This window comes from Coregonus clupeaformis, chromosome 22, assembly GCF_020615455.1.
Source record: "Coregonus clupeaformis isolate EN_2021a chromosome 22, ASM2061545v1, whole genome shotgun sequence".
NCBI classification, from domain to species: domain Eukaryota; kingdom Metazoa; phylum Chordata; class Actinopteri; order Salmoniformes; family Salmonidae; genus Coregonus; species Coregonus clupeaformis.
The window spans coordinates 3,729,093-3,752,796 of record NC_059213.1 but is presented as its reverse complement, the minus strand read 5'-3'; the positions used below and the strand labels follow the sequence as shown (position 1 = coordinate 3,752,796).

General features: G+C 42.5%; 3 protein-coding genes across 3 annotated transcripts in view; 2 read left to right on the top strand and 1 right to left on the bottom strand.

Moving 5' to 3' along the window:
• Window positions 1–3,641, top strand: part of cfap97 (cilia and flagella associated protein 97) — a 35,863-nt gene extending 32,222 nt beyond the window's left edge. The window contains exon 8 of the mRNA XM_045206311.1: window positions 2,705–3,641. Within this exon, the coding sequence (XP_045062246.1) occupies window positions 2,705–2,838 (134 nt within the window). The 3' untranslated portion in view covers window positions 2,839–3,641. The remainder of the gene's footprint in view (window positions 1–2,704) is intronic.
• A 1,034-nt stretch (window positions 3,642–4,675) lies between these two features.
• Window positions 4,676–7,246, bottom strand: slc25a4 (solute carrier family 25 member 4). The gene is made up of 4 exons (XM_045206383.1): window positions 7,029–7,246; window positions 5,739–6,225; window positions 5,465–5,605; window positions 4,676–5,307 (listed from the first exon to the last, which is right to left on the bottom strand). The coding sequence occupies exons 1-4, from the start codon at window positions 7,137–7,139 to the stop codon at window positions 5,150–5,152; spliced, it is 897 nt and encodes a 298-aa protein (XP_045062318.1). The 5' UTR covers window positions 7,140–7,246; the 3' UTR covers window positions 4,676–5,149.
• Window positions 7,247–11,091: 3,845 nt separating this feature from the next.
• LOC121536027 lies at window positions 11,092–21,804 on the top strand. The gene is made up of 5 exons (XM_045206333.1): window positions 11,092–11,174; window positions 12,265–12,365; window positions 12,657–12,734; window positions 15,026–15,214; window positions 21,684–21,804. Exons 2-5 carry the CDS (start codon window positions 12,322–12,324, stop codon window positions 21,802–21,804), a joined length of 432 nt encoding a protein of 143 aa, XP_045062268.1. The 5' UTR covers window positions 11,092–11,174; window positions 12,265–12,321.
• Window positions 21,805–23,704: the final 1,900 nt, after the last annotated feature.

Sequence of the window (23,704 nt, the reverse complement as noted above, 5' to 3'; positions counted from 1 at the left end):
ACGCATAGGGCTGTGGCGGTCACAACATTTTGTCAGCCGGTGATTGTCAAGCAAATAACTGCCGGTCTCACAGTAATTGACTGTTAATTAACATAAGCACATTTAGCATCTTCTGGCTTCCACACATAGCCTACAAGCCTCTAATGCAGACCTTTGGAACATCTGCATTTTAAGAAGTCTACTAAATCCATGTAATACAGCCTATACCTTCACAATAAATCCATTGTTTATTTTAGACAGGTATAAAGAAACATGATATGAAGAAAATGTAGTCTATTTCAGAAGAACAGAATAGCATACTCTGAGTTGTCCTTATGTTAGGTACTGATCTGGCTATGCCATATGGCTGTGGGCTACACTAGTTCATTTAGCAGACAAGATTTGCTTAGAATTCCATGGCATTATTTTATAGTATTTTATAGTATAAAGAATACAATTGAATAAAATAGAAAGGATATTTTCTCCAAACGATTTGAGGGAGTGCGCACATGCAGCTATTCTGTGTTGATAAGTTAACAAAGAAATAAGTACTCCTATATGCTTAATTTAGAGTTATTTATGTAACTTTAGTTGTGATACAAACGTTGGGCTATATGTTTTGATTTTAAAACATTCTAAGGCTGCATGATGTGACTAATGATGATTTGAAAAAAGTTGCATGAAAGGCATGAGCTCTGCTTTGTTTTTTGTGCAGGCTGTACACACTTCATCAGTCTCTCTCTCATTCACAATTTGACAAGCACGATAATGCCTCAAATTTTCCGGCCGCATCCCCTTTGTGTGGCCGTAATGCCCCCCAAAGAAATCCATGCCATTTGCGGCCGTTGTGCCCTTGGGCTGAATATTATAATTATAATTCCCTTCTCCCTGCATGCTGCTTGCTCCAAAGCACCTCTCACTTACATGGCTCTCTGTCACGTGATCGGGTCTTTCTCACATGGTACAAGTGAAAACAGACACATCAGGGATGCAACTGCGCGCGTCCTTATCCAATTCCGAGGCGCATATTGAAGATATTGGAAGAACTGTCCACATTTACTTTTCGTCAGCCAACAAGATCAGTAGGCTTAACGAACAACAAAAGCACTAGCCTATATCAATCTACTATCCCCCATAGTACAAAAGTTGACCTATTCTATTCTGTGCGAGAAATAAATATTCCAAACATAGTCTGGGACAGTTGTGGGATGCGATAGATAATATATCATTCACCAGTGATATGCTAATATTGTCACCCATCAGACTATTCTTGATTTAATCTTGTCTTTACATATACTAAAAAAATGTATGTGAAATTTGTTTTGATATAGAATGGACCATTATCATGCACCTGTCTCGAAACAGGGGTAGGTTGAAAAAATTATGTAATCTATGCACTTAAATAGCGAATGGAGGACGCTTTTCCTGTGGTTCATTTTCATGCCAGCCAGGTAGGCTATACTCCTGTTGTAAAGAGAAGCAATGTGTTTAATATTAGGAAAGTTGAGAAATAAATATAGTAGGCCTAGCCTATAGAAAGCTGATGGGATCCTCCTCTTTTAATAGAGGCCATCTCTCTGTTTTCTCACGCAATTGCATAGCCTATAGAAATATTGCGCAACATGAGCTCTTTTACATTTTAGTCATTTAGCAGACGCTCTTATCCAGAGCGACTTACAGTTAGTGAGTGCATACATTTTTCATACTGGCCCCCCATGGGAAACGAACCCACAACCCTGGTGTTGCAAACGCCATGCTCTACCAACTGAGCTACACGAGGTTTATGAAGTGTTAGATTAGATTTTCGATCACATTTCCATTGATGTCAGAGTGATTAGAGGGACAATAGAGTGCCGAGTACCAGGCAGGTAGCAAGTTTGGTAGGCTACTAATGACCATCAGCAGCATCAGAGCTTGGAGAAGCCTAATTACCATGACTAAACGGTCACGTGGAATTTGACTGCCTTAATGACTGGTGACCGCCGGAGTGGCGGTAATACGGTCACCGTAACAGCCCTACTCACGCATTAACTTTTACCAAGCAGTCACTCCAGACTGAAATGGATTAGCTTGTTCTAGTGTAATCAATAGTGCGTCAATATTGCATGGAAATCAATGGAACTGGGACAATTTGCTGCCGCTACATGTGCCATTTGCGCTCTTCTAAAAGACAAAACACAGTGAACTTGGGTATATACATATACCTGTCCATAGATGAAAACCTGTACTAGCCATTTATCAACTCGTCTCCTTGTGGGACAATGTTTATGGTAGATGGCCAATATACGAAGAAGGAGAAACAACACTTTTTTGACTGGATCATTTCAACGAATGTTCAGTATCACGCATCATCATCACAGTTTTTGCTCTGTACTGAAAGTGGCTGCTGACATGCACAATGTTTTCATGAACAAATATTAAAATATAGTTTTTGAGTGAACTATCCGTGTTTAAAGTGCACAAAATTATACCAAATGCTCAAAGCTGTTTTTTTGTTAGTTTATTCCCATGGATTATATTTAGCTCACCCCAGAAACGTCATATGTGATGTACTGTAGTGCTCGAATGTACATGGCTCATATCTTTTTACATTGAGGGAGTTAAATTTGTGAGAAGGTAGTACATCATATGTGTAGTATTGTAATACTAGTATGTAATAAATGTAGTAATAATAGTATGTAAATCAGTAGGAGTATTGACCCCTGTTGTCTTGTTGTTTCTTCAGGAAAGAGCCCCAGTCCTGGCAGTACCAACCACCACCACCACCACAGTGCCAGGGCATCATCTGCTATCGCTACCACCACCACACCCCTACCCAGGCACTCCAGTGCTGCAGCATCCCGGGCAGCCTGGTCCTGAGAGCTGTGCTCAGGGAGGAGCACCATTCCCCAACTCCCCCACCCCTTCCAAGTCCTTACCAATAAGGCAATAGTAGCCCCTAAACACTGTTCCAAGGTCAGTTTGGCATTCTGGGCATTCTTCCCCAGATAGTTAAATTGAGGTTGTTAGGAGTGTCCCACACAATGAAGGATCTGTGTCAGAGTGGTGCGAAGCTGGAAAGTGGTCACACTTTGTCCAAACTAAATCCCCATTGTGCTGTGATCATGCACTTGTCCAGTGATTCTGTTTTAGCGCACAATATTCATAAATAAAGTGATCTGACACTGATTGGCTGTTTCCCAGATTTAGACTGAGCCTAAAAAGGTTTTTTCTTGGAGCATACTTTTTAGTACAGGAGTAGGCTTAATATGGGGTTTCCGGGAAACCAGTCCTATATGATGTAAGAATTATATTGTGTTGCCGTTATACAACCGTTCTCATAAAACTGCTTCACTATGGCTTCCCAGGACCAAGGCTAGCAGCTATAAAGTATTGTGAACTGTGCTTCTGTTGTAATGGAAGATATAGCCTGGCTTTAGCCTAGATATAGCTATTATGGTTCAGGTATTTAAAAAAATACATTCCTTTGTCAGCTTAGCAGGTGGTGCCTATCAGTATGCTTAGTGAATAGAGTAAGTACTAAGTATGCCATGCTGTATTTGCACTCTTGTGAAATATGTTCAAGTGGAACTTTTCTGCAATTTTTCTGTAATTGTTGTTACATTATGATGAATAATAAGAGAGATTATATCTTTGTGGTCTAGTAAAGCTTTTTCAGAATATCATGGGAGAATTAGTCATATATATTTTTATTGTGATCCTGTGCAAATTTCTTGACGTTTTCCAATAAAACTGCTTGTTGCGCGCACCATTCATGTCTGTCCGTGTTCAAAGGAGCTCAAACAATATCCACAGGACTTTTCCACTTGTGGCAGCTGTCTTTTGTAGGCCAGTTAGCTGCATGCCACCCACATGGCAACAGAGACTGCCAATGCAGACACACTTAGCGGGCAGCAAATCTGGCATGTTGTGGACATGAATAATTATCACCCACAATGACATAATGTCACACACGCACACACACGATGGCTACAACAGCGGCAGGGGATATAGGCCAGTGATTGGCTGTGTCATGGTCAGAAGTCCAACAAGTGAGTGACATGCTAGCTGCCAGGGATGACTGGCCCAGCACTATAAGTCATCAATAGAGAAAATAACAAGGAAAATACTTAATCAGTAGTCGTAATTAATTAGTACTATAAGTTTACTCAAATAAATTGGTTTATGAGGGTCGGCACATGAAAAGTAATACATTTGTATATTGGTAGTGGTATTGGAAGCATCAAGTTTGTTGGCCTTTTTTGTCTTTTTAATAATAATAATAATAATAATATGCCATTTAGCAGACGCTTTTATCCAAAGCGACTTACAGTCATTTCATATCACCCCTTCACCCAGCATCTATAGTTATGTGTATGTATAGCCTAGTAAAACCTGTTGTTTGAGAAAATGAGAGTAATATTAGATTTGTATTGCATCTGTTACGTACATAACAACAAAGACTATGAAGCATGGCAGCTGGTGAGACACTGGGCTATATGATTCCCATCTAGGCTGGCTCCCAAAAGAAGGATCTCTATTGCCAGCCCAAGAAAATGGGATGGATGATATTGCTAACCCTATAATAGCCCAAGTCAGAGCCTGGAACTAGTAACCCTTACCTAACTGTTTTGACTTATTGTTACGTTATACTGTATATTATGTTAAATATTGTATACATTACAATATTTCAATAAAACTCATATGAACCACAAACGAACGCACCAAAGCAGAGGGCTTAGTAGGTATTTTTCATCTTTATTCTTATTAAAATAATGTTTATTGTGGGACACATGAGATATGACAACACAGGAACATAAGGCCCTTGGAAGACAGCGGCTGCTATGAAGAGTACATTCCTTTGGCTTACTATGAGAGAAAGAAAGAACTGAGAAGAGTGGATGCAATCTTTGTTTGCAGTAGGCATGTAATTAAATGGAAAAATCCCTTTTCTGGACCAGTTTGACAGTCAACTGGCAGGCCTGAATGTGCGTTTTTCTGCACATCTTGGGTAAGATATATACAGGTTTCAGAGTTGGTGCGTTGCTCACATGACCAAATACACTGGCGAGAAGAATAATGAGCAACCAACTCCTGGGCTGGCTCAATAGAATACACATCTACCCCGATAATTCACCCAAGCTGTTCTCATTATATGATACAATTAAGACGTGGTGAAGGGTGTGAATGTTTATGTGTACTTCTTGATCTCGTCGTAGAGCACCAAGACGAAGGCGCCGCCCATGCCTCGGATCACGTTGGACCAGGCCCCCTTGAAGAAGGCTTTGCCTCCCTCGTTCTTGGCGATCTTCTTCCAGCAGTCGATTGTGCCAGTGTACATGATGTCCGCTATTGAAATTGACACATTGATCATTAAAATGCGATATATAGGCCTATTGTAATTTGGGTAATTTGCGTGCATAAAACAAATGGAACATTTCTATGGATCAGTTACAGTAGGCCATTCATTGATATGAATCAATGAGTAGGCCTGCAACTGACTCACCTGATTTGCGTCCTGACTGCATCATCATACGACGTCTGACCGTGTCAAAGGGGTATGAAATAATACCGGCTGCTGCGGTGACGCTCTGGGCAATCATCCAGCTGATGAAGATGTGAGTGTTCTTGGGGTCGGGCAGCATACCTAGAAGATGACGTAGAGCAACATAATTGAGATTCTGGCCTTTCTTTGTAAAATACACTACTTTTACATAACAACGTCCCAATTGCAAACAGCTACTTAGATTTATGATTTGACTTTAGCTCATGCTGCTCACCCTTGGCTGTGTCGTAGACTCCAAAGTAAGCAGCTCTGTAGATGATGATGCCCTGGACAGACACGTTGAATCCCTGGTACAGGCCCTTGATACCGTCGGTTTTGTAGATCTTGCTGAGACAGCTGCCAAGACCACTGAACTCTCTCTCGGCTCCGCTTTTTCCGATGTCGGCCGCGAGCCTGGTTCTGGCGAAGTCAAGTGGGTAAACGAAGCAAAGAGAGGTGGCACCGGCTGCGCCACCGGATGCCAAGTTACCGGCGAACCAACGCCAGAACTGTGTCTTCTGGTCCACTCCTCCAAGGAAGATCTTCTTGTACTTGTCCTTGAAAGCGAAGTTGAGGGCTTGGGTGGGGAAGTAACGGATCACATTGGCCAGGTTGCCTCTCCAGAAGGAGATAAAGCCTTGCTCTTTGGGGATCCTCCTGACGCAGTCCATGATCCCTTTGTACTGCATTTCCTTTGTGATTTGTTGGCTGGCATGTTGGACCTGGAGAGTAGAATAACAGAAAGCGTCAATTCAATCAGCAAAAAAAAGCATGTCAATCGGATTTTCTCATTGTGCTTTAGGCCTACTTCGTATTACGCTACTGAAGTGTGTATCTTATAGCAAGAGGCTAACAATATTGAGTTTGTTGTTGGGCCAAATTCCTAATTCACTTTAATTCACTAATAATCACGGGTTTGTATGAATGTATGTGTGCAATTTCTGTTATAATCATCTATTCTCAGCGGCGTTGTACACTGGCCATTGCTTCATGTCACTTGAGCACAGTCTGTGCGTATTGGGTTGCATGCGTCTGGATAAATTTAGCTGTAGCCTAGGCCTAAACCAAATATCGCCGCTCTTGTATCCAAACGAGTATCGACATCTTTGCCTAATTAATTATCATCCTATTAATCGAAACAGAGCATTACTTGTACTTGAAATCAGCACTAAAATATAAGAACGCAACAAATACATGTACTTTCTGTTATTCAAAATAGTCATTTTTCATTTATGACCTTAAATTCATATGATTCCGTTTCTGTCCTGAAGGAAAGGCCAACTGAGTCCTATCGAATCCAATTAGAAAGCTCAATAGCACCTTGGACAGCGACAAGTCACGTGCGTAAGAAACGTCTCCAAAGCGCTTTTCGCATGTCTGTCTGCATGAGAACCATTTGCAAAATTAATCTAATTTAATTATAATCTAACTCTAAAAGTGTGACTTCTGCGCACTCAATGGATAACCAATAATATATTAACTTTATGACAGCGACTGGAAAACAATTATTCTCACTCAGTCTTACCTGGAGCAACAACTTTACTCTCTCAATTGGAGCAACAGCTGTCTTGGAGATGGCAGCAGCAATGCCACCAGCCAAAAAGTCCTTAATGAAGCTAACCACCGCGTCCGACATGTTTGCAAGTTCCTCCTCGTGGAGTAGAGGTCAGACCCAAAATGTTCCAGACAGTCCTCACCAAGACACCCTCAAAGAAACCCAACGCCCCTCCAAGTGGACGAAGCCCCTCCATCTCGCCTAATATATCTGGGCTATATATCGCGAGAATTTGGGGGTGATGGATATGCAGACCGTCGAACAGATTGACGAGGCTAAATAAATATCCTAGGTTAAGGTTCAAATCTTAGCCATGTCCATTAAATAAAGTTTCATGGAACACTTGGGGACGTTTAAAGGGCAAATCCAAATAATTTTCCAATGACACTGTGGTGTTAGATAATATGTCTTATTCTGCTAATGAATAACATCACAACATCACAGCGATCTATTATTATTTATGTTCTATTTATTCTTTAGGGCAAAGTTGTATCGCAGTTTAGGGTGGGAACCATGATACAGTGTGCATTTAATGCATGGGTAGGCTATGTTTTTTAAGTGTAATTTTAAGCGTAGCTTTTTAATTTATCTTCATAATTCAATATAGGTCTTACTGTTCTGATAAATGTGATTTAAGAGGTTAGGCCTCGCAAATAGGCCATCGAAATTCACACATTAACAGCGAGGGCGAGAGGGTGACATTGTTGCTGGTATGCATGTGACTTTGAAGACTTTGGCTTAGCTTGCCAACTTTTTAACATTGTGATGTAATTCATGATGTGGTGAGGATTTGCTTCATAGCCTGACCTGTAGCCTATAATGCGTTTTGAGGAGCCGGAAGCGCGCGCGTCTCCATGTAACAGAATGTCAATGTGACCTACAGCGCAGAAGTAGGTTATATTATGTGCTGATTATGGCCTTCTTTGTAATTATCATTAATTGTCAATGGATTTGTGTTTTTCACATCTTCAGGCCTGTTCCTGCTAACAACTTATGCTATTTATGACAAGCTTTCAACCCTGGAAAGAAAGTATTCCTCCGTTTTGTATGTATTAGGCCAATACCTTCAGCAAAACATGTTAGGTTCGTGGTTTTGACCATTTCCAAACTGGTGTTCCAGCTTTGAAAACAGACTCTTACTCTTGCATTTCTCACACACAGTACAGCATGTTTGATCGTTGCTTGGATACAGCCGAATATAGTCTCTTGCAGAACATTATGTAGCTTGTGACTTAACCGACACAATAGTAACCTATGAAAACAAAACATAAGCCCTGTAATTAAATTTACAAAGGGACCTGGAGTTGCTGCCAAATACCCTATTGCGCCAACACCATTCCCTCTCCACTTGGTTGCTGAGACAGTAACAGTCGAATTCAATCAAACTCTATTTACTGGTATTTCTGGATGGCAAAACTAAATCATTCTGTTTGCACAACAATAAGGCATCAGTAAGGTACCTAAGATAATGTTTTGAATCAAATAGATCTTCACGTATAGACCTATTAAGTCATAGCCTACTTGCTGTCTATAGTCTGTACTGTGTGGGAAGAATATTGCCTACTATTTTCCTATAGGCTTTGCCTATACTTACAACCCTGATTACCGGGTTAATTATGAAAGATCTGCACCAAGACCATTGATTTTCCCTTTCACCTGTGACAAATACGAATGTAGGTGAATGCCAGCCGGATCCCATTGATAACTAGTCTGGCTAATGGGTCTGTGTGATTATAGAAGCCCATCTTGTTTCAAGCTCCAGGCACAACGTTACTAACCTATACATGCTCCTCGTGTCAGCCTTTCCATGAGACCCATGGCTGCAGCGTGGAGATCAAGAGATCTTGCACGAATAGGTCATGTGTGCGCGCAGGGGGCGTCAATGTCCACGGATAATTAGCCTACAAGTCTACACTTGTTGCGCAGCGCTGCTGGCAGTGCGTCGCTCAGTTCTCGACGTGCGTAGGAGCTTGACCAATGCCCTATTGGAATGGGACCAAATCCTACGCGCACGTGCCCGCACATTGCAATAGGCTAATTGCGCAAATTACGCAAATGGTTGGTGGGATTTATTATCACTATATGACTACAGTTATGCAACGAGTAATGCGAGTAATGCTCTCACACTTCCCTGGTTTTGCTGCACACTGATTTTAGCAGTTGTTTTGCAGGCTGCATAGCAACTGCGAGCAGTGCATTTTGACAGGCAGGGATAATATAATAGGCTATTGGAACCCACTCAAATAACTTTAAATGGGGCGAATGCTATAGGCCTACTTAAAAAAAATGTATAATTAAGGTTGCATGTAGATTACATTCCCCACAGTTCGGAAAATGTGTTTAATAAAGACAAAATTCCCTACATTGATGACTTTTTTGGAAATCCAACCAGTTTTCCACGTTGATTCAAGTTGCACACATAAAAATATAACATTAAGCCAAGAACAACACCATTGTTCTTTGAGTTGACAAGTCCACCCCACCATTTACCACCGCAATAAATAAACTTTGGCGGAGAGGGCTGGAGTGCTTTCTGTTGTCTGTAGCAACCGCGCACCTATAGCCTATTCTGCAAAAACCAACTCGAGTTGGAGACGAGGCACAAAAAGTTAACCTTTGATGTCGTACGCAGTGAAGGAACTTCAGAATAGAGTAGCCTAAGCTATCGAGGAAGCATTAATAACGAATAAGTTAACGAAATAATAACGAATATAATTAAATAGGACTATTTTATGCTATCATCACCATGTGACATTTGCTACCGTTTTTATCCTGGCGTATGACAGATACAATGTCTAGACTGTCCTCGGTTGCTTCTCTTCGACTACCAGCCATTCAGCACCCGTTATCAAGACTCAAAGACCCAGAAACCCTCTATCTCAGGGGCTACTCCAGAGATTACGCTCAGAGTGATGAAGTTGTACCGCCGCTGTCGCGGGATGGGGGCCTCGACCACAGGTTATCCTTATGACAAGGCTCCGCTGAAGCAGAGCGGTTTCAGCCTGGTCTCGCAACCAATCCCCGAAAGAGTCGAGGTCTCAGTAGCCCTTGATCCGGTTAAACCACGGCTGCCCATCTTTGGTGAGTAGCCTATTGCAATGTGATCTCTGGCTAAACGAATAATAGGATAGAGACTTCAATGAACTACTGCGCAACAAAGTTGAATAGTCTCTCTCTCTCTCTCTCTCTCTCTCTCTCTCTCTCTCTCTCTCTCACACACACACACACACACACACACACACACACACACACACACAAACACACACATACGCACACACGTGCGCGAATTCCTTTCAGCACCATAAACAGCGCCAGACCAGTTTCTCTGGTCCAGATCTCCATGTGGTGGCGCCCTTCTACAAATAAATGTGCGATGTTTGGCCAGGTGCTTCTCACTGCTATTGGAGTTAGTAATTGTTGATTATCTTGGGAGGAATTTATTTTAAAAAATATGATCGTCTACTAGGTCTCTCCGGATATTGCAAATGTAATGTATAACTCAATGTCTAGTGTTATTACAAATTCCATGAACTGCTGGATTGCAGAGTTGGGGTAAATTCGAATTGAAGTCAGTAAATATTCAGGAAGTAAACTGAAATTCCAATTCAATAATTTCAATAACTTCTCAATAAACTGAAAGGACTAGTATAATATATTTATTTCAAAAGTTATTAAAAAAAATCGATTTTAAATTCAAATTACTTCCTGAACTGTCTTCGAAATGACCCCAACCTTGATAGATTGGCTATTATTTTCTTCAATTTATTACCATGTTTCTTACACCTATCCCATCAGATCGACTAGCCTAAATGCAATCCACAATGACTTTGTGACTGTGTGCACTAAACTGGAGTATGCAGATACCCAGAGACAATTACAATTAATGTGTTTAAATTAGGACTGTTGAACTGCAATACAATTAAACCGATTTTGCACTTATCAGGAGTGATCATGATCCTGGTATGCTGTGAATGTGGTTGTGCTTTGGACAGGTCAGCAGGTGGCACCAGAGAGCTGGGGGAGCCGGGTCACCATCCTAACCAGTACCAGCCAAACCAGCATCACCAGTCAAACCAGTACCGTCAGCCAAACCAATCTCCTTTCATCCGTCTTTTGGTCTCTTTTCCCCTCTTTTCACTTCATTTCACTCCATCTGACATCTCCTATTCAACTTCTCTCCTTATTTCAAGGGTGCTTATTCCTGTTCAACACTCAATGGAATGTTTGATTTAAGTCTGACCATTTGATCCATATTATATATTCCAAGACCACATACAGCTTCTTAGCTATGAGCTCGTCAACAGCAGGATTGTGGTCGAAAGTCAGACAGTGTTGCTCTCCTTCCACATCAAAGTCAGTCTCGTTCTTAGTTTATTTAACAGACACAGATATGGTGTGGAGTTGGGGTCGGAGTAACGAAAGGGGCTTCAGTGGGGTCCTTGGACCATGCTGAGGGAAAACCCATAGGTACCCAGAGAGCCTCATTGGTCAGGAATGGTTAACACAGCATACCCAGGGGAGGAGAGGCTGGAGAGGTAGAGATTAGTATTTTGAGTGTGAGTGTGTTATGGCTGAGATCTGCAGATGTCAGACGGGTATAGCTGACCAGGTTTAGCCCTGTCTGGAACCGAAGCACAAACACGCACACGCACACATGCAAGTTCGCACACACACGTACAGTTCAGTCGTACATAATATGCTGTACACTCACACACAATGCAGTGTGCAGAGTACACATACTGTGTGCACACATAGAGACACACACACCAAGGCAAACATAAAAATTCAGACAGTCAGGGATACTGCCTGTCAAAAGACCCACAACAGTTATCTTAAAACCCAAACCCCCGCTCTTCCTTAGATCAGAAGAAGTCCCTTGATAATAGAGACGATGAACGTCAGTCAAAGTCCTAACCTACCAGCAGAAAGGTCTGGCCTGCTTATGACATCTGCATAGTTCCTAGTGGACGTCACTTAGCTTCCTCTGTTTTGTTGAATGTGAGATGTTGAATCATTATTGTTTTGACGTAGTCAAAGTTGTCAAAATTAATTTTGACAAAATGTTTCATGTTCTGATGGTTGATTGGTGTATTGAATGAACTAACAAATGAATGAACAAATTACCGAATTAATTAACAAATGAATGCACTGAATGCACTAAGTGAGCTATAGTCACTGCATTGATATCTTTGTTTTCTACCTCCAGCTTGAGCACGAGGTAAGGCAGAAGACTCAGTCATTAGGACACTTGAACCTTCAGAGAATGTTCAAGAACAACCACCCGGAAGGAAAAGCACTGGCCAACAGGTTAGGCTTTGACTAACACACACACACACACACACACACACACACACACACACACACACACACACACACACACACACACACACACACACACACACACACACACACACAGATATACACACACACACACAAACACACACACAGGTGTGCACTCACACACACTTAAAAAAAATAATTGTACCTACACATAATCTTCTCCCTATACATTAACACATACAGACACACAGCTACAGGATGTCCTTTATCCTATATGGTTTTCTTAATCCCTCTCCTCTCTCTTGTCTTTGCTCATAGAGATGTGTTACTGATGATCCTCACCAAGTTTCTGGGCAGATTCATCACACTGCAGCAGTACAGCCAGTTGGTGCTCCGGTTAGTACATCAACCAAACTTAATAAATATCACATTGTAATCGTATAGTGCATTCAAATGCATCTGTTGCAAAGTGCTGGGTAAAACAGGGGTTAAACCCCTTCAAAAGAGTCAGGAAGGTTGACAGTGTAAAGGAAAAACATAACAGGAGTCTTTATTCTATGGGGCGACAGTTAGCCTAGCGGGTAGAGCGTTGGGCCAGTAACCAAAAGGTTGCTGGTTTGAATACCTGAGCTGACAAGGTGAAAAATCAGTCGATGTGCCCTTGAGAAAGGCACTTACAGTGGGGAAAAAAAGTATTTAGTCAGCCACCAATTGTGCAAGTTCTCCCACTTAAAAAGATGAGAGAGGCCTGTAATTTTCATCATAGGTACACGTGAACTATGACAGACAGAATGAGAAAAAAAATCCACAAAATCACATTGTAGGATTTTTAATGAATTTATTTGCAAATTATGGTGGAAAATAAGTATTTGGTCAATAACAAAAGATTCTCAATACTTTGTTATATACCCTTTGTTGGCAATGACACAGGTCAAACGTTTTCTGTAAGTCTTCACAAGGTTTTCACACACTGTTGCTGGCCCAATTTTGGCCCATTCCTCCATGCAGATCTCCTCTAGAGCAGTGATGTTTTGGGGCTGTCGCTGGGCAACACGGACTTTCAACTCCCTCCAAAGATTTTCTATGGGGTTGAGATCTGGAGACTGGCTAGGCCACCTAGGACCTTGAAATGCTTCTTACGAAGCCACTCCTTCGTTGCCCGGGCGGTGTGTTTGGGATCATTGTCATGCTGAAAGACCCAGCCACGTTTCATCTTCAATGCCCTTGCTGATGGAAGGAGGTTTTCACTTAAAAATTCACGATACATGGCCCCATTCATTCTTTCCTTTACACGGATCAGTCGTCCTGGTCCCTTTGCAGAAAAACAGCCCCAAAGCATGATGTTTCCACCCCCATGCTTCACAGTAGGTATGGTGTTCTTTGGATGCAACTCAGCATTCTTTGTCCTCCAAACACGACGAGTTGAGTTTTTACCAAAAAGTTATATTTTGGTTTCATCTGACCATATGACATTCTCCCAATCCTCTTCTGGATCATCCAAATGCACTCTAGCACACTTCAGACGGGCCTGGACATGTACTGGCTTAAGCAGGGGGACACGTCTGGCGCAGCAGTATTTGAGTCCCTGGCGGCGTAGTGTGTTACTGATGGTAGGCTTTGTTACTTTGGTCCCAGCTCTCTGCAGGTCATTCACTAGGTCCCCCCGTGTGGTTCTGGGATTTTTGCTCACCGTTCTTGGGATCATTTTGACCCCACAGGGTGAGATCTTGCGTGGAGCCTCAGATCGAGGGAGATTATCAGTGGTCTTGTATGTCTTCCATTTCCTAATAATTGCTCCCACCGTTGATTTCTTCAAACCAAGCTGCTTACCTATTGCAGATTCAGTCTTCCCAGCCTGTTGCAGGTCTACAATTTTGTTTCTGGTGTCCTTTGACAGCTCTTTGGTCTTGGCCATAGTGGAGTTTGGAGTGTGACTGTTTGAGGTTGTGGACAGGTGTCTTTTATACTGATAACAAGTTCAAACAGGTGCCATTAATAAAGGTAATGAGTGGAGGACAGAGGAGCCTCTTAAAGAAGAAGTTACAGGTCTGTGAGAGCCAGAAATCTTGCTTGTTTGTAGGTGACCAAATACTTATTTTCCACCATAATTTGCAAATAAATTCATAAAAAATCCTACAATGTGATTTTCTGGATTTTGTTTTCTAAATTTGTCTGTCATAGTTGACGTGTACCTATGATGAAAATTACAGGCCTCTCTCATCTTTTTAAGTGGGAGAACTTGCACAATTGGTGGCTGACTAAATACTTTTTCCCCCACTGTAACTCTAATTTGCTGCCTTACAGAAGGAGAGAAAAAAGTCCTACTATGGCTGACCCTTTGAAACAACACATTTCACTCCACCTATCCAGTTTATGTGACAATAAAACATGTATATATATACACCACGTGTGATGATGCTTGATGTGAATCACTGAAACAAAACATTAATTTGCCTACAATGAACTTCAAAAGCCATGTGTGTTAGAGTCATGTAAAAACAAAACAAATGAACCTGGGTTAGAATCAATTCCATTTAAACTAAATTCACAAACTCAAAACTCCTCATAGAAAACCATGGCTAATTCTTCAATTTGATAAAATCAAAAATAATCTAAATTCATCCCTGCAGTTAACTCCATCCCTGGAATGAACCATACAGTAAAACATAACCTTTTGAACCCTCCAGACTGCATTTGTCCAAGAAGGCAGCCATTGGCTTTGAGGAGCTGTGGGAGGCCATAAGAGAGTCTGGAGCAGGTGGACTAGCCGCTTGGTTTAACCCCAACCAGGACCCCAGCACAGCCCCTCCCCTTGCTCCAGCTGCAGTCACAGCCTCCCAGACCCTCTCCCTATTGCGGGGACAGGCCCAGAACAGGTAAGTCTGGAGAGAGGACACCCATCCCCTAAGTATTGTAAAACGACGCCGGATTAAAAACATAGAATTTTCCAATTTAAATGATTATACAAAATTCTTGCAACCAATATAATGTTATATATATGGGGGATACAACCATCCCAGCGCTGCAGATTTTGCTGCAAAGAGACAGAATCATTAGATCATTTGTTTTGGTACTGTCCATGTGCAGCTTGTTTTTGGTCGCAGGAATGGCTGAAGAATTGCAACATTTACCTGACGCTAACTCTGCAAATAGCAATGCTGGGTGATTTGAAAAGTCGTAGTGTCACGATCGTTTAAAGACTGGTCGAACCAAGGCGCAGCGTGATAAGCGTACATGTTTATTAAACGAATAAACACACGACAAAACAACAAACAAACGATACGTGAAGTCTTAAGGTACACACAACAAACCTATACGGAACAAGATCCCACAACTAACAGGTGCCAAAAGGCTGCCTAAGTATGGTCCCCAATCAGAGATAACGAGCGACAGCTGCCTCTGATTGGGAACCACCCCGGCCAACATAGAAATAGACATACCAGATACTACACCATAGAAACAACACAACACGGAATATACACACCCTGACTCAACAAATAAACGTCCCCTGAGTCAGGGCGTGACAGTACCCCCCCCCCCAAAGGTGCGGACTCCGACCGCGCCACATAAACATAATAGGGTAGGGGCCGGGTGGGCATTCTGCCTCGGAGGCGGATCCGGCTCCGGGCGTAACCACCACTTTCTCTCCACCTCCCTGTTGCGCCCCTGGTTTGGTCTGGACCTCGGCGCACTGCTTCCCCTCTCATTCCTTCCACGAAGTACCAAGCCTTGTCTGGACCCTGGTGTGGTAGACCCCAAACCTGGAGAGGGGCTGACGTCTGGGTCTGGACTGGAACCGCTGACTGGAGCTGGACCCGACGATGGTGGATCGAACTGCACAGGCTCCGGACTGGAGCCGCTGACCGGAGCTGGACTAGGCACCGGTGGAGCGGATTGCTCTGGCTCCGGAGTGGAGCAGCTAACCGGAGCTGGATCAGGCACCGGTGGAGCGGACTGCTCTGGCTCCGGAGTGGAGCAGCTGACCGGTGCCGGACCAGACACCGGTGGGACTGGACACATGCACCACTGGCTTGGTGCGAGGAGCAGGAACAAGCCGGACCGGGCTGGCGACGCGCACCACTGGCTTGGTGCGAGGGACAGGAACAGGCCGGACCGGGCTGGCGACGCGCACCACTGGCTTGGTGCGAGGGGCAGGAACAGGCCGGGCCGAGCTGGCGACGCGCACCACTGGCTTGGTGCGAGGGGAAGGAACAGGCCGGACCGGGCTGGCGACACGCACCACTGGCTTGGTGCGAGGGACAGGAACAGGCCGGCAGGACTGGGAACACGCACCACTGGCTTGGTGCGGGGAGCAGGAACGGGCCGGGCTGGACTGGGAACACGCACCACTGGCTTGGTGCGGGGAGCAGGAACGGGCCGGGCCGGACTGGGAACACGCACCACTGGCTTGGTGCGGGGAGCAGGAACGGGCCGTGCCGGACTGGGAACACGCACCACTGGCTTGGTGCGGGGAGCAGGAACGGACCGTACCGGACTGTGGAGGCGGACTGGAGGTCTGGAGCGGAGAGCTGACACAACCCGTCCTGGCTGGATGCCTACTTCCACACAATATGTGTGAGGCATTAGCACAGGACATACGGGGCTGTGCACGCGTACTGGCAATACAGTACGTAGCACCAGCGCAGGATATACGGGACCGAGGAGGCGTACTGGAGACCACGAGCGTTGAGCCGGCACACCCCGTCCTGGCTGAATGCCCATCTTCGCACGACACGTGCGTGGTGCCAGCACAGGACGTACAGGACTGTGCCGGAACACTCGCGGCACAGTACGTAGCTCCGCATAACACGGAGCCTGCCCAGTCACACGCTTCCTTGCATGAGTACGGGGAGTTGGCTCTGCTCTAACGCTAGGCTCCGCCAACCACCCTTTTAGCCCCCCCCCCCACCCAAAAAAAATATTGGGGCTGTCTCTCGGGCTTCTTCCTCGACCGGCACCTTCTGTGTTGCCGCTGCTCCGCTCTATAGCGCGCCTCCACTGTCTCCTCCCAAGGACGGCGATCCATTCCGGCCTGAATCTCCTCCCAAGTCCAGGATCCCTTCCCGTCCAGGATCTCCTCCCAGGTCCAGGCTGTCTGCTACTGGACACGCTGCTTGGTCCTCATTTGGTGGGATCTTCTGTCACGATCGTTTAAAGACTGGTCGAACCAAGGCGCAGCGTGATAATCGTACATGTTTATTAAACGAATAAACACACGACAAAACAACAAACAAACGATACGTGAAGTCTTAAGGTACACACAACAAACCTATACGGAACAAGATCCCACAACTAACAGGTGCCAAAATGCTGCCTAAGTATGGTCCCCAATCAGAGACAACGAGCGACAGCTGCCTCTGATTGGGAACCACCCCGGCCAACATAGAAATAGACATACCAGATACTACACCATAGAAACAACACAACATGGAATATACACACCCTGACTCAACAAATAAACGTCCCCTGAGTCAGGGCGTGACACATAGTCAATCGATCAGTAATATAACAATACTTTTAGCTTAAATGCATTCCAGGTGAAGCCGGTTGAGAGAATGCCAAGAGTGTGCAAAGCTGTCATCAAGGCAAAGGGTGGCTATTTGAAGAATCTCAAATATAAAATATATTTTGATTTGTTTAACACTTTTTTGGTTACTACATGATTCCATATGTGTTATTTCATAGTTTGATGTCTTCACTATTATTCTACAATGTAGAAAATAGTAAAAATAAAGAAAAAGCCTTGAATGTGTAGGTGTGTCCAAACTTTTGACTGGTAGTGTATATATAACTTCAAACCAGGTGTGTCCAAACTTTTGGCTGGTACTGTATATATGCAATATTAAAGCTGATCTACCCCCCAATTTCATTTTTTAAATTTTAAAATAGAAAGATTGTAAGTCGTGCTATGGTTGTGCCGGGGTTGTACTTCAGGCTTTAGAGAAAGTGTAGGTGTGTTATGGCTGAGATCTGCAAGTGTCAGACAGGTGGAGCGGATGGTTAAGTTAGCATCTCTATTGCCTTCCTGAGAGTTGAAGTACTGTCGACCCCAGCCTTGACAATGCAGTGTCTAAATTTCAACATAGTGAAATTGTGACATTGGTTGTGACATATACTGTACCATAACCCAAAGAACTACATTACTAGACTGTCAGTCAGTGGTGGAAAAAGTACCCAATTGTCATACTTGAGTAAAAGCATAGATACCTTAATAGAAAGTTACTCAAGTAAAAGTGAAAGTCACCCAGTAAAGTACTACTTGAGTAAAAGTCTAAAAGGATTTGGTTTTAAATATACTTAAGCATCAAAAGTAAATGTAATTGCTAAATATACTTAAGTATCAAAAGTAGAAGTAAAATTATAAATAATTTCAAATTCCTTATATTAAGCAAAGCAGATGGCACCATTTTCTTGTTTTTAAAATTTACGGATAGCCAGGGGCACACTCCAACACTCAGACATTATTTACAAAATATGCATTTGTGTTTAATGAGTCCACCAGACTATAGGCAGTAGGGATGACCGCGTGTTCTCTTGACAAGTACGTGAATGTTTTACTTTTTTCCTGTCCTGCTAATAAGCATTCAAAATGTTACAAGTACTTTGGGTTGTCAGGTAAAATATATGGAGTAAAAAGTCCAATATTTTCTATAGGAATGTAGTGAAGTAAAAGTAAAAGTTGTCAAAAATATAAATAGTAAAGTAAAGTACAGATACCCCAAAAAACTACTTAAGTAGTACTTTTAAGTATTTTTACTTAAGTACTTTACACCACTGCCGTCAGGTCTGAAATCTCTGGGTCAAAGAAGGCTGGGCATTGGTTAACCCTGGAAAGATAACTCTAGACAAAAGGCAGGCTTAGGGTGAGTTAGCTACAAAGCTTTCGGGAAACTAACCCCCTGGATAGTTATATTCAAACAATGCAGAGCCAAAATGGCCCTTTCTGTTTTAAGTCAATGCTGACGCAATTCTCCCGCTTTAGAGCAATCTCAGTTCAAACTTGGTAGGATGCTTTAAACACTGGACACATTCATACTCCCTCTCCATCGACAGGGGAGCCCAAAACCACACGACTCAGGGGAAAGGAGATTATTTAACTATTTACCTCTTCTCTTTGGTGCCATTGTCAGGGTGTGAAATGGTGTGTGTGTGGGTGGGTGTGGGCGCATGCGCAAGAGCGAGTTTGTCATCAGCAGCTCTCGACCGGGGAGGTATGTGTGTCTCCCCTGTCAGGGCAATCTGGCAAACCGCTGCGGTGGACAGACAGAGACAAACACACACACATAAACACATTCCAGCGGAGGTCGAGAAGGCCTGAGAGCCACCAGTTCAGAAATCCCTGTGACCAATCAGGAAGACCTGTAGACTCCCAGTCAGTTGGAGCAAAGAGAAGTGGGGCGGGGAGAAAGAGTGGGGAGAGGGGGAGAGAGATACAGGGGGTGGGGGTGGGAGAGAGAGAGAAAGAGGGAAGAGTGAGGGAAAGAGAGAAGGAGGGGATTGAAAGGGAGGGAATACGAGAGAAAGAAAGTGACCATAAAAAGAACAGCGTGGTGTAAAGTAACTAAGTAAAAATACTTTGAAGTACTACTTAATTAGTTTTTGGGGATATCTGTAATCTACTTTACTATGTATATTTTTGACAACTTGTACTTTTACTCCACTACATTCTTAAAGATACATTTTACTTTTTACCCCCATACATTTTCCCCGACACCCAAAAGTATTAGTTACATATTAGTAATGCTCAGGCAGGACAGCAATATGGTCCAATTTACACACCTATCAATATAACGCATTGTCATCCCTACTGACTCTGATCTGGCAGACTCACTAAGCAGAAATAATGCACTTGTAAATTATGTCTGAGTGTTGGAGTGTGCCCCTGGCTGTCCTTACATTTAAAAAACAAGACATTTGTGCAGTTTGGTTTGCTTAATATAAGGAATTTGATTTACTTTTACCTTTTACTTTTACTCAAGTATGACAATTGAGTACTTTTCCCACCACTGTACTTTAAGTACATTTAAAACCAGATACTTTTAGACTTTTACACAAGTAGTATATTACTGTGTGACTTTCACACACTTTTACTTGAGTCATCTTTACTTGAGGTATCTTTACTTGTACTTAAGTATGACAATTGAATACTTTTCCCACCACTGAAAGGAGGAGAGAGAAAGTAAGAGGGTGGAGAGAAAAGGAACTCAGGAATAGAGAGGAGTGAGAGGGACAGATAAAATGGTGAGAGCAAGAGAAAGGGGTGAGGGAGAGAAAGAAAAACTCAGGACGAGAGAGGAGTGAGAGGCACAGAAAGGGAGAGAGACAGAGAGAGACAGAGAGAGAGAGAGAGAGAGAGAGAGAGAGAGAGAGAGAGAGAGAAAAGAGAGAGCGGGAGGGAGAGTCAAATGATTGTGAACTCTTTAATCCCATTACCCCTTACTGATGTGTCTGATTGACAGGACTTTTTTCTCGCTTTCCATAAGGCGTTCACCCGCAGGCGTCCTAGTATTGTTATCTTTTGAAAACTTCTGTTAGTCAGTCACACTAGCAACCACCCTGTGGACACTAGGCTACGTTTACAAAGTAAGTAAAAGTAACTAGCCTTGCACAAGCCTTGGCTCATAGGAGATGGAAACTATCTCCTGTTTCTGTAGCGTGAGACAGCTTGATGTACAAGTACAGCCCCTGGACAGGACACTAGTCTATCGCAGGGCCTTACCCCCAGTCTATCTCCTTAACATTTACAAAGTATTAGTGTCAAATTTACCTAATATCAACTTTTTGGTCACCACATATGAAGTCTATGCAAGTCTACAAATGATTGAATATTTTGATATTCATTGGCTTGGTATTGAGAATGACATTTGGAAAACAAAAGAAGCAGCATTTTTTAATAGAGATCGTACTGTATATCTGCAATATGAATGCAACCAAGAATCTGCACTGTTTGAGTGCCTAAATCATCATCATAAATCCCTTTTGAGATAAAGTTTTGAGTAATGCAGGAATCTATAAGCCTCACACGTCTATCTATAATATTTGTTATCATAATGTCATCATCTTATTCATCTATTTAGAAACTGAAGATGCAACAGTTTGTTTTGCAAGCGACATTTAAACACACGCATGTGCACGCACGCACGTGCACACACACACACACACACACACACACACACACACACACACACACACACACACACACACACACACACACACACACACACACACACACACACACACGTATCTGAATGTCACAGAAACGTTTTCACTTTCCTTAGCTGAATGCTAGACCAGACCAGCTTAAAGCTGACTAAAATGTAAATGATGTGGTTTTCCCCACCACAGGTTCCTGGAGGGCATAGAGTCACGTCCCACAGAGCTAGGCCTACAGAGGACCAGTTGGATTGTAGCTCCAGAGCTGAAGAGATGTCTTTCACAGCTGGGCCTCAACTTAGAGGGAGTTTGAGAAGCTTTAGAAGAAGTGTGTTTTCCCCCTCAAAATATCTATATATGTATAAGTCATTTATGAATAATACGATGTGGTACATAAGTAAAGTATGAGGATTTTTGAAATGTTAAACATTATATACTGCATTTTCTGCATTTAAGTATGTGCATCAGGGTTGGAGTCAAATCTAATTCCCTGATTGAAAAAATTGCATATTTTCAATGATTTCTCAATAACCGGAAGCAATTTATTTCAAACGTAAAAAAAGTAATATATACAGTACCAGTTAAAAGTTTGGACATACCTACTCATTCAAGGCTTTTTCTTTATTTGTTTTACAATTTTTTACATTGTAGAATAATAGTGAATACATCAAAACTATGAAATAACACATATGGAATCATGTAGCAACCAAAAAGTGTTAAACAAATCAAAATATATTTTATATTTGAGATTCTTCAAATAGCCACCCTTTGCCTTGATGACAGCTTCGCACACTCTTGGCATTTTCTCAACCAGCTTCACCTGGAATGCTTTTCCAACAGTCTTGAAAGAGTTCCCACATATGCTGAGCACTTGTTGGCTGCTTTTCCTTCACTCTGCCGTCCGACTCATCCAAAACCATCTCAATTGGGTTGAGGTCGGGGGATTGTGGAGGCCAGGTCATCTGATGCAGCACTCCATCACTCTCATTCTTCGTCAAATATCCCTTACACAGCCTGGAGTTGTGTTGGGTCATTGTCCTGTTGGTAATGTCTCTTAATTTGTTGTTACTTAAACTTCAGTATTTACTGAAGTTTTGACTTAAGTATTTAGTATTTACATATACTTAAAGATGCAGTCCGGGATCTTAAGCACAACAAATTCGTAACATATTGTAGTAATTGAATTCATAACATATCACACAAGTTTGTTGTTACTTAAACTTCAGTATTTACTGAAGTTTTGACTTAAGTATTTAGTATTTACATATACTTAAAGATGCAGTCCGGGATCTTAAGCACAACAAATTCGTAACATATTGTAGTAATTGAATTCATAACATATCACACAAGTTGCACACACACCAAAACATTTTTTTTTTGCAGGATGTAACATTTCATACGAAATGGATGACATGGTACACAATTGGATAACATAGAACACAAAAAACAGGAACCCGTTTTGGCTCGTGAGCACCACTTTCAAAACTACTGTCTGAAATTATACAAAAGTTCTGGAGCATCACTTTAAGTATTAAGTATTTAAGTAAGTATTAACTATTATATGTACAAACATAGTGTCAGCGGTCCAGTGGGTTGAAGCATGGTGCTTGCAACACCAGGGTTGTGCCTTTGAATCCCGTAGTGTACACACACTTAATGTAGGTGTCCCTTTCAATTGTATGTTACATGGATAGAAGCATCTGCTAAATGATCATGTTATCAATATTATTATCAAACATTACATCCAGAGACAAAAATAGTTAGTAATTGCTGTGACCAAAAGTTACCTATAGAGGGCACTGTAGTATCATACCAGTCAAAGGCACCTCACCCTTATAAAGGACAGAACAGTTCTACATTTTTAATCCATTAATAGTCCCCTAAATTAATATGTATCATTTTAAATGACTAAAGTTGGATATTTTTCTGGTCTGGGTACCCCCCTAACCCCTATGATATTGAAGCTTTTACTTTTCAAGGTATGACTGGGTTAATATGCAGACCACAGTTGGGAAATAAAGGGCAATTTCCCCTGAAATTAAAGGTGCGATCTGTAGGTTTTCCACATGCAAACAACCCTTATTGTCTTAAACAATGATTTATTAATACATTAATAAATTCATTTATTAGTTAAGTTTAGGCACATGTAAGTTCTTCAAATTTCGAAGGATAGGTGTCCGTAGTTGAAATTATCATTGATGAGTGCCAGTGGG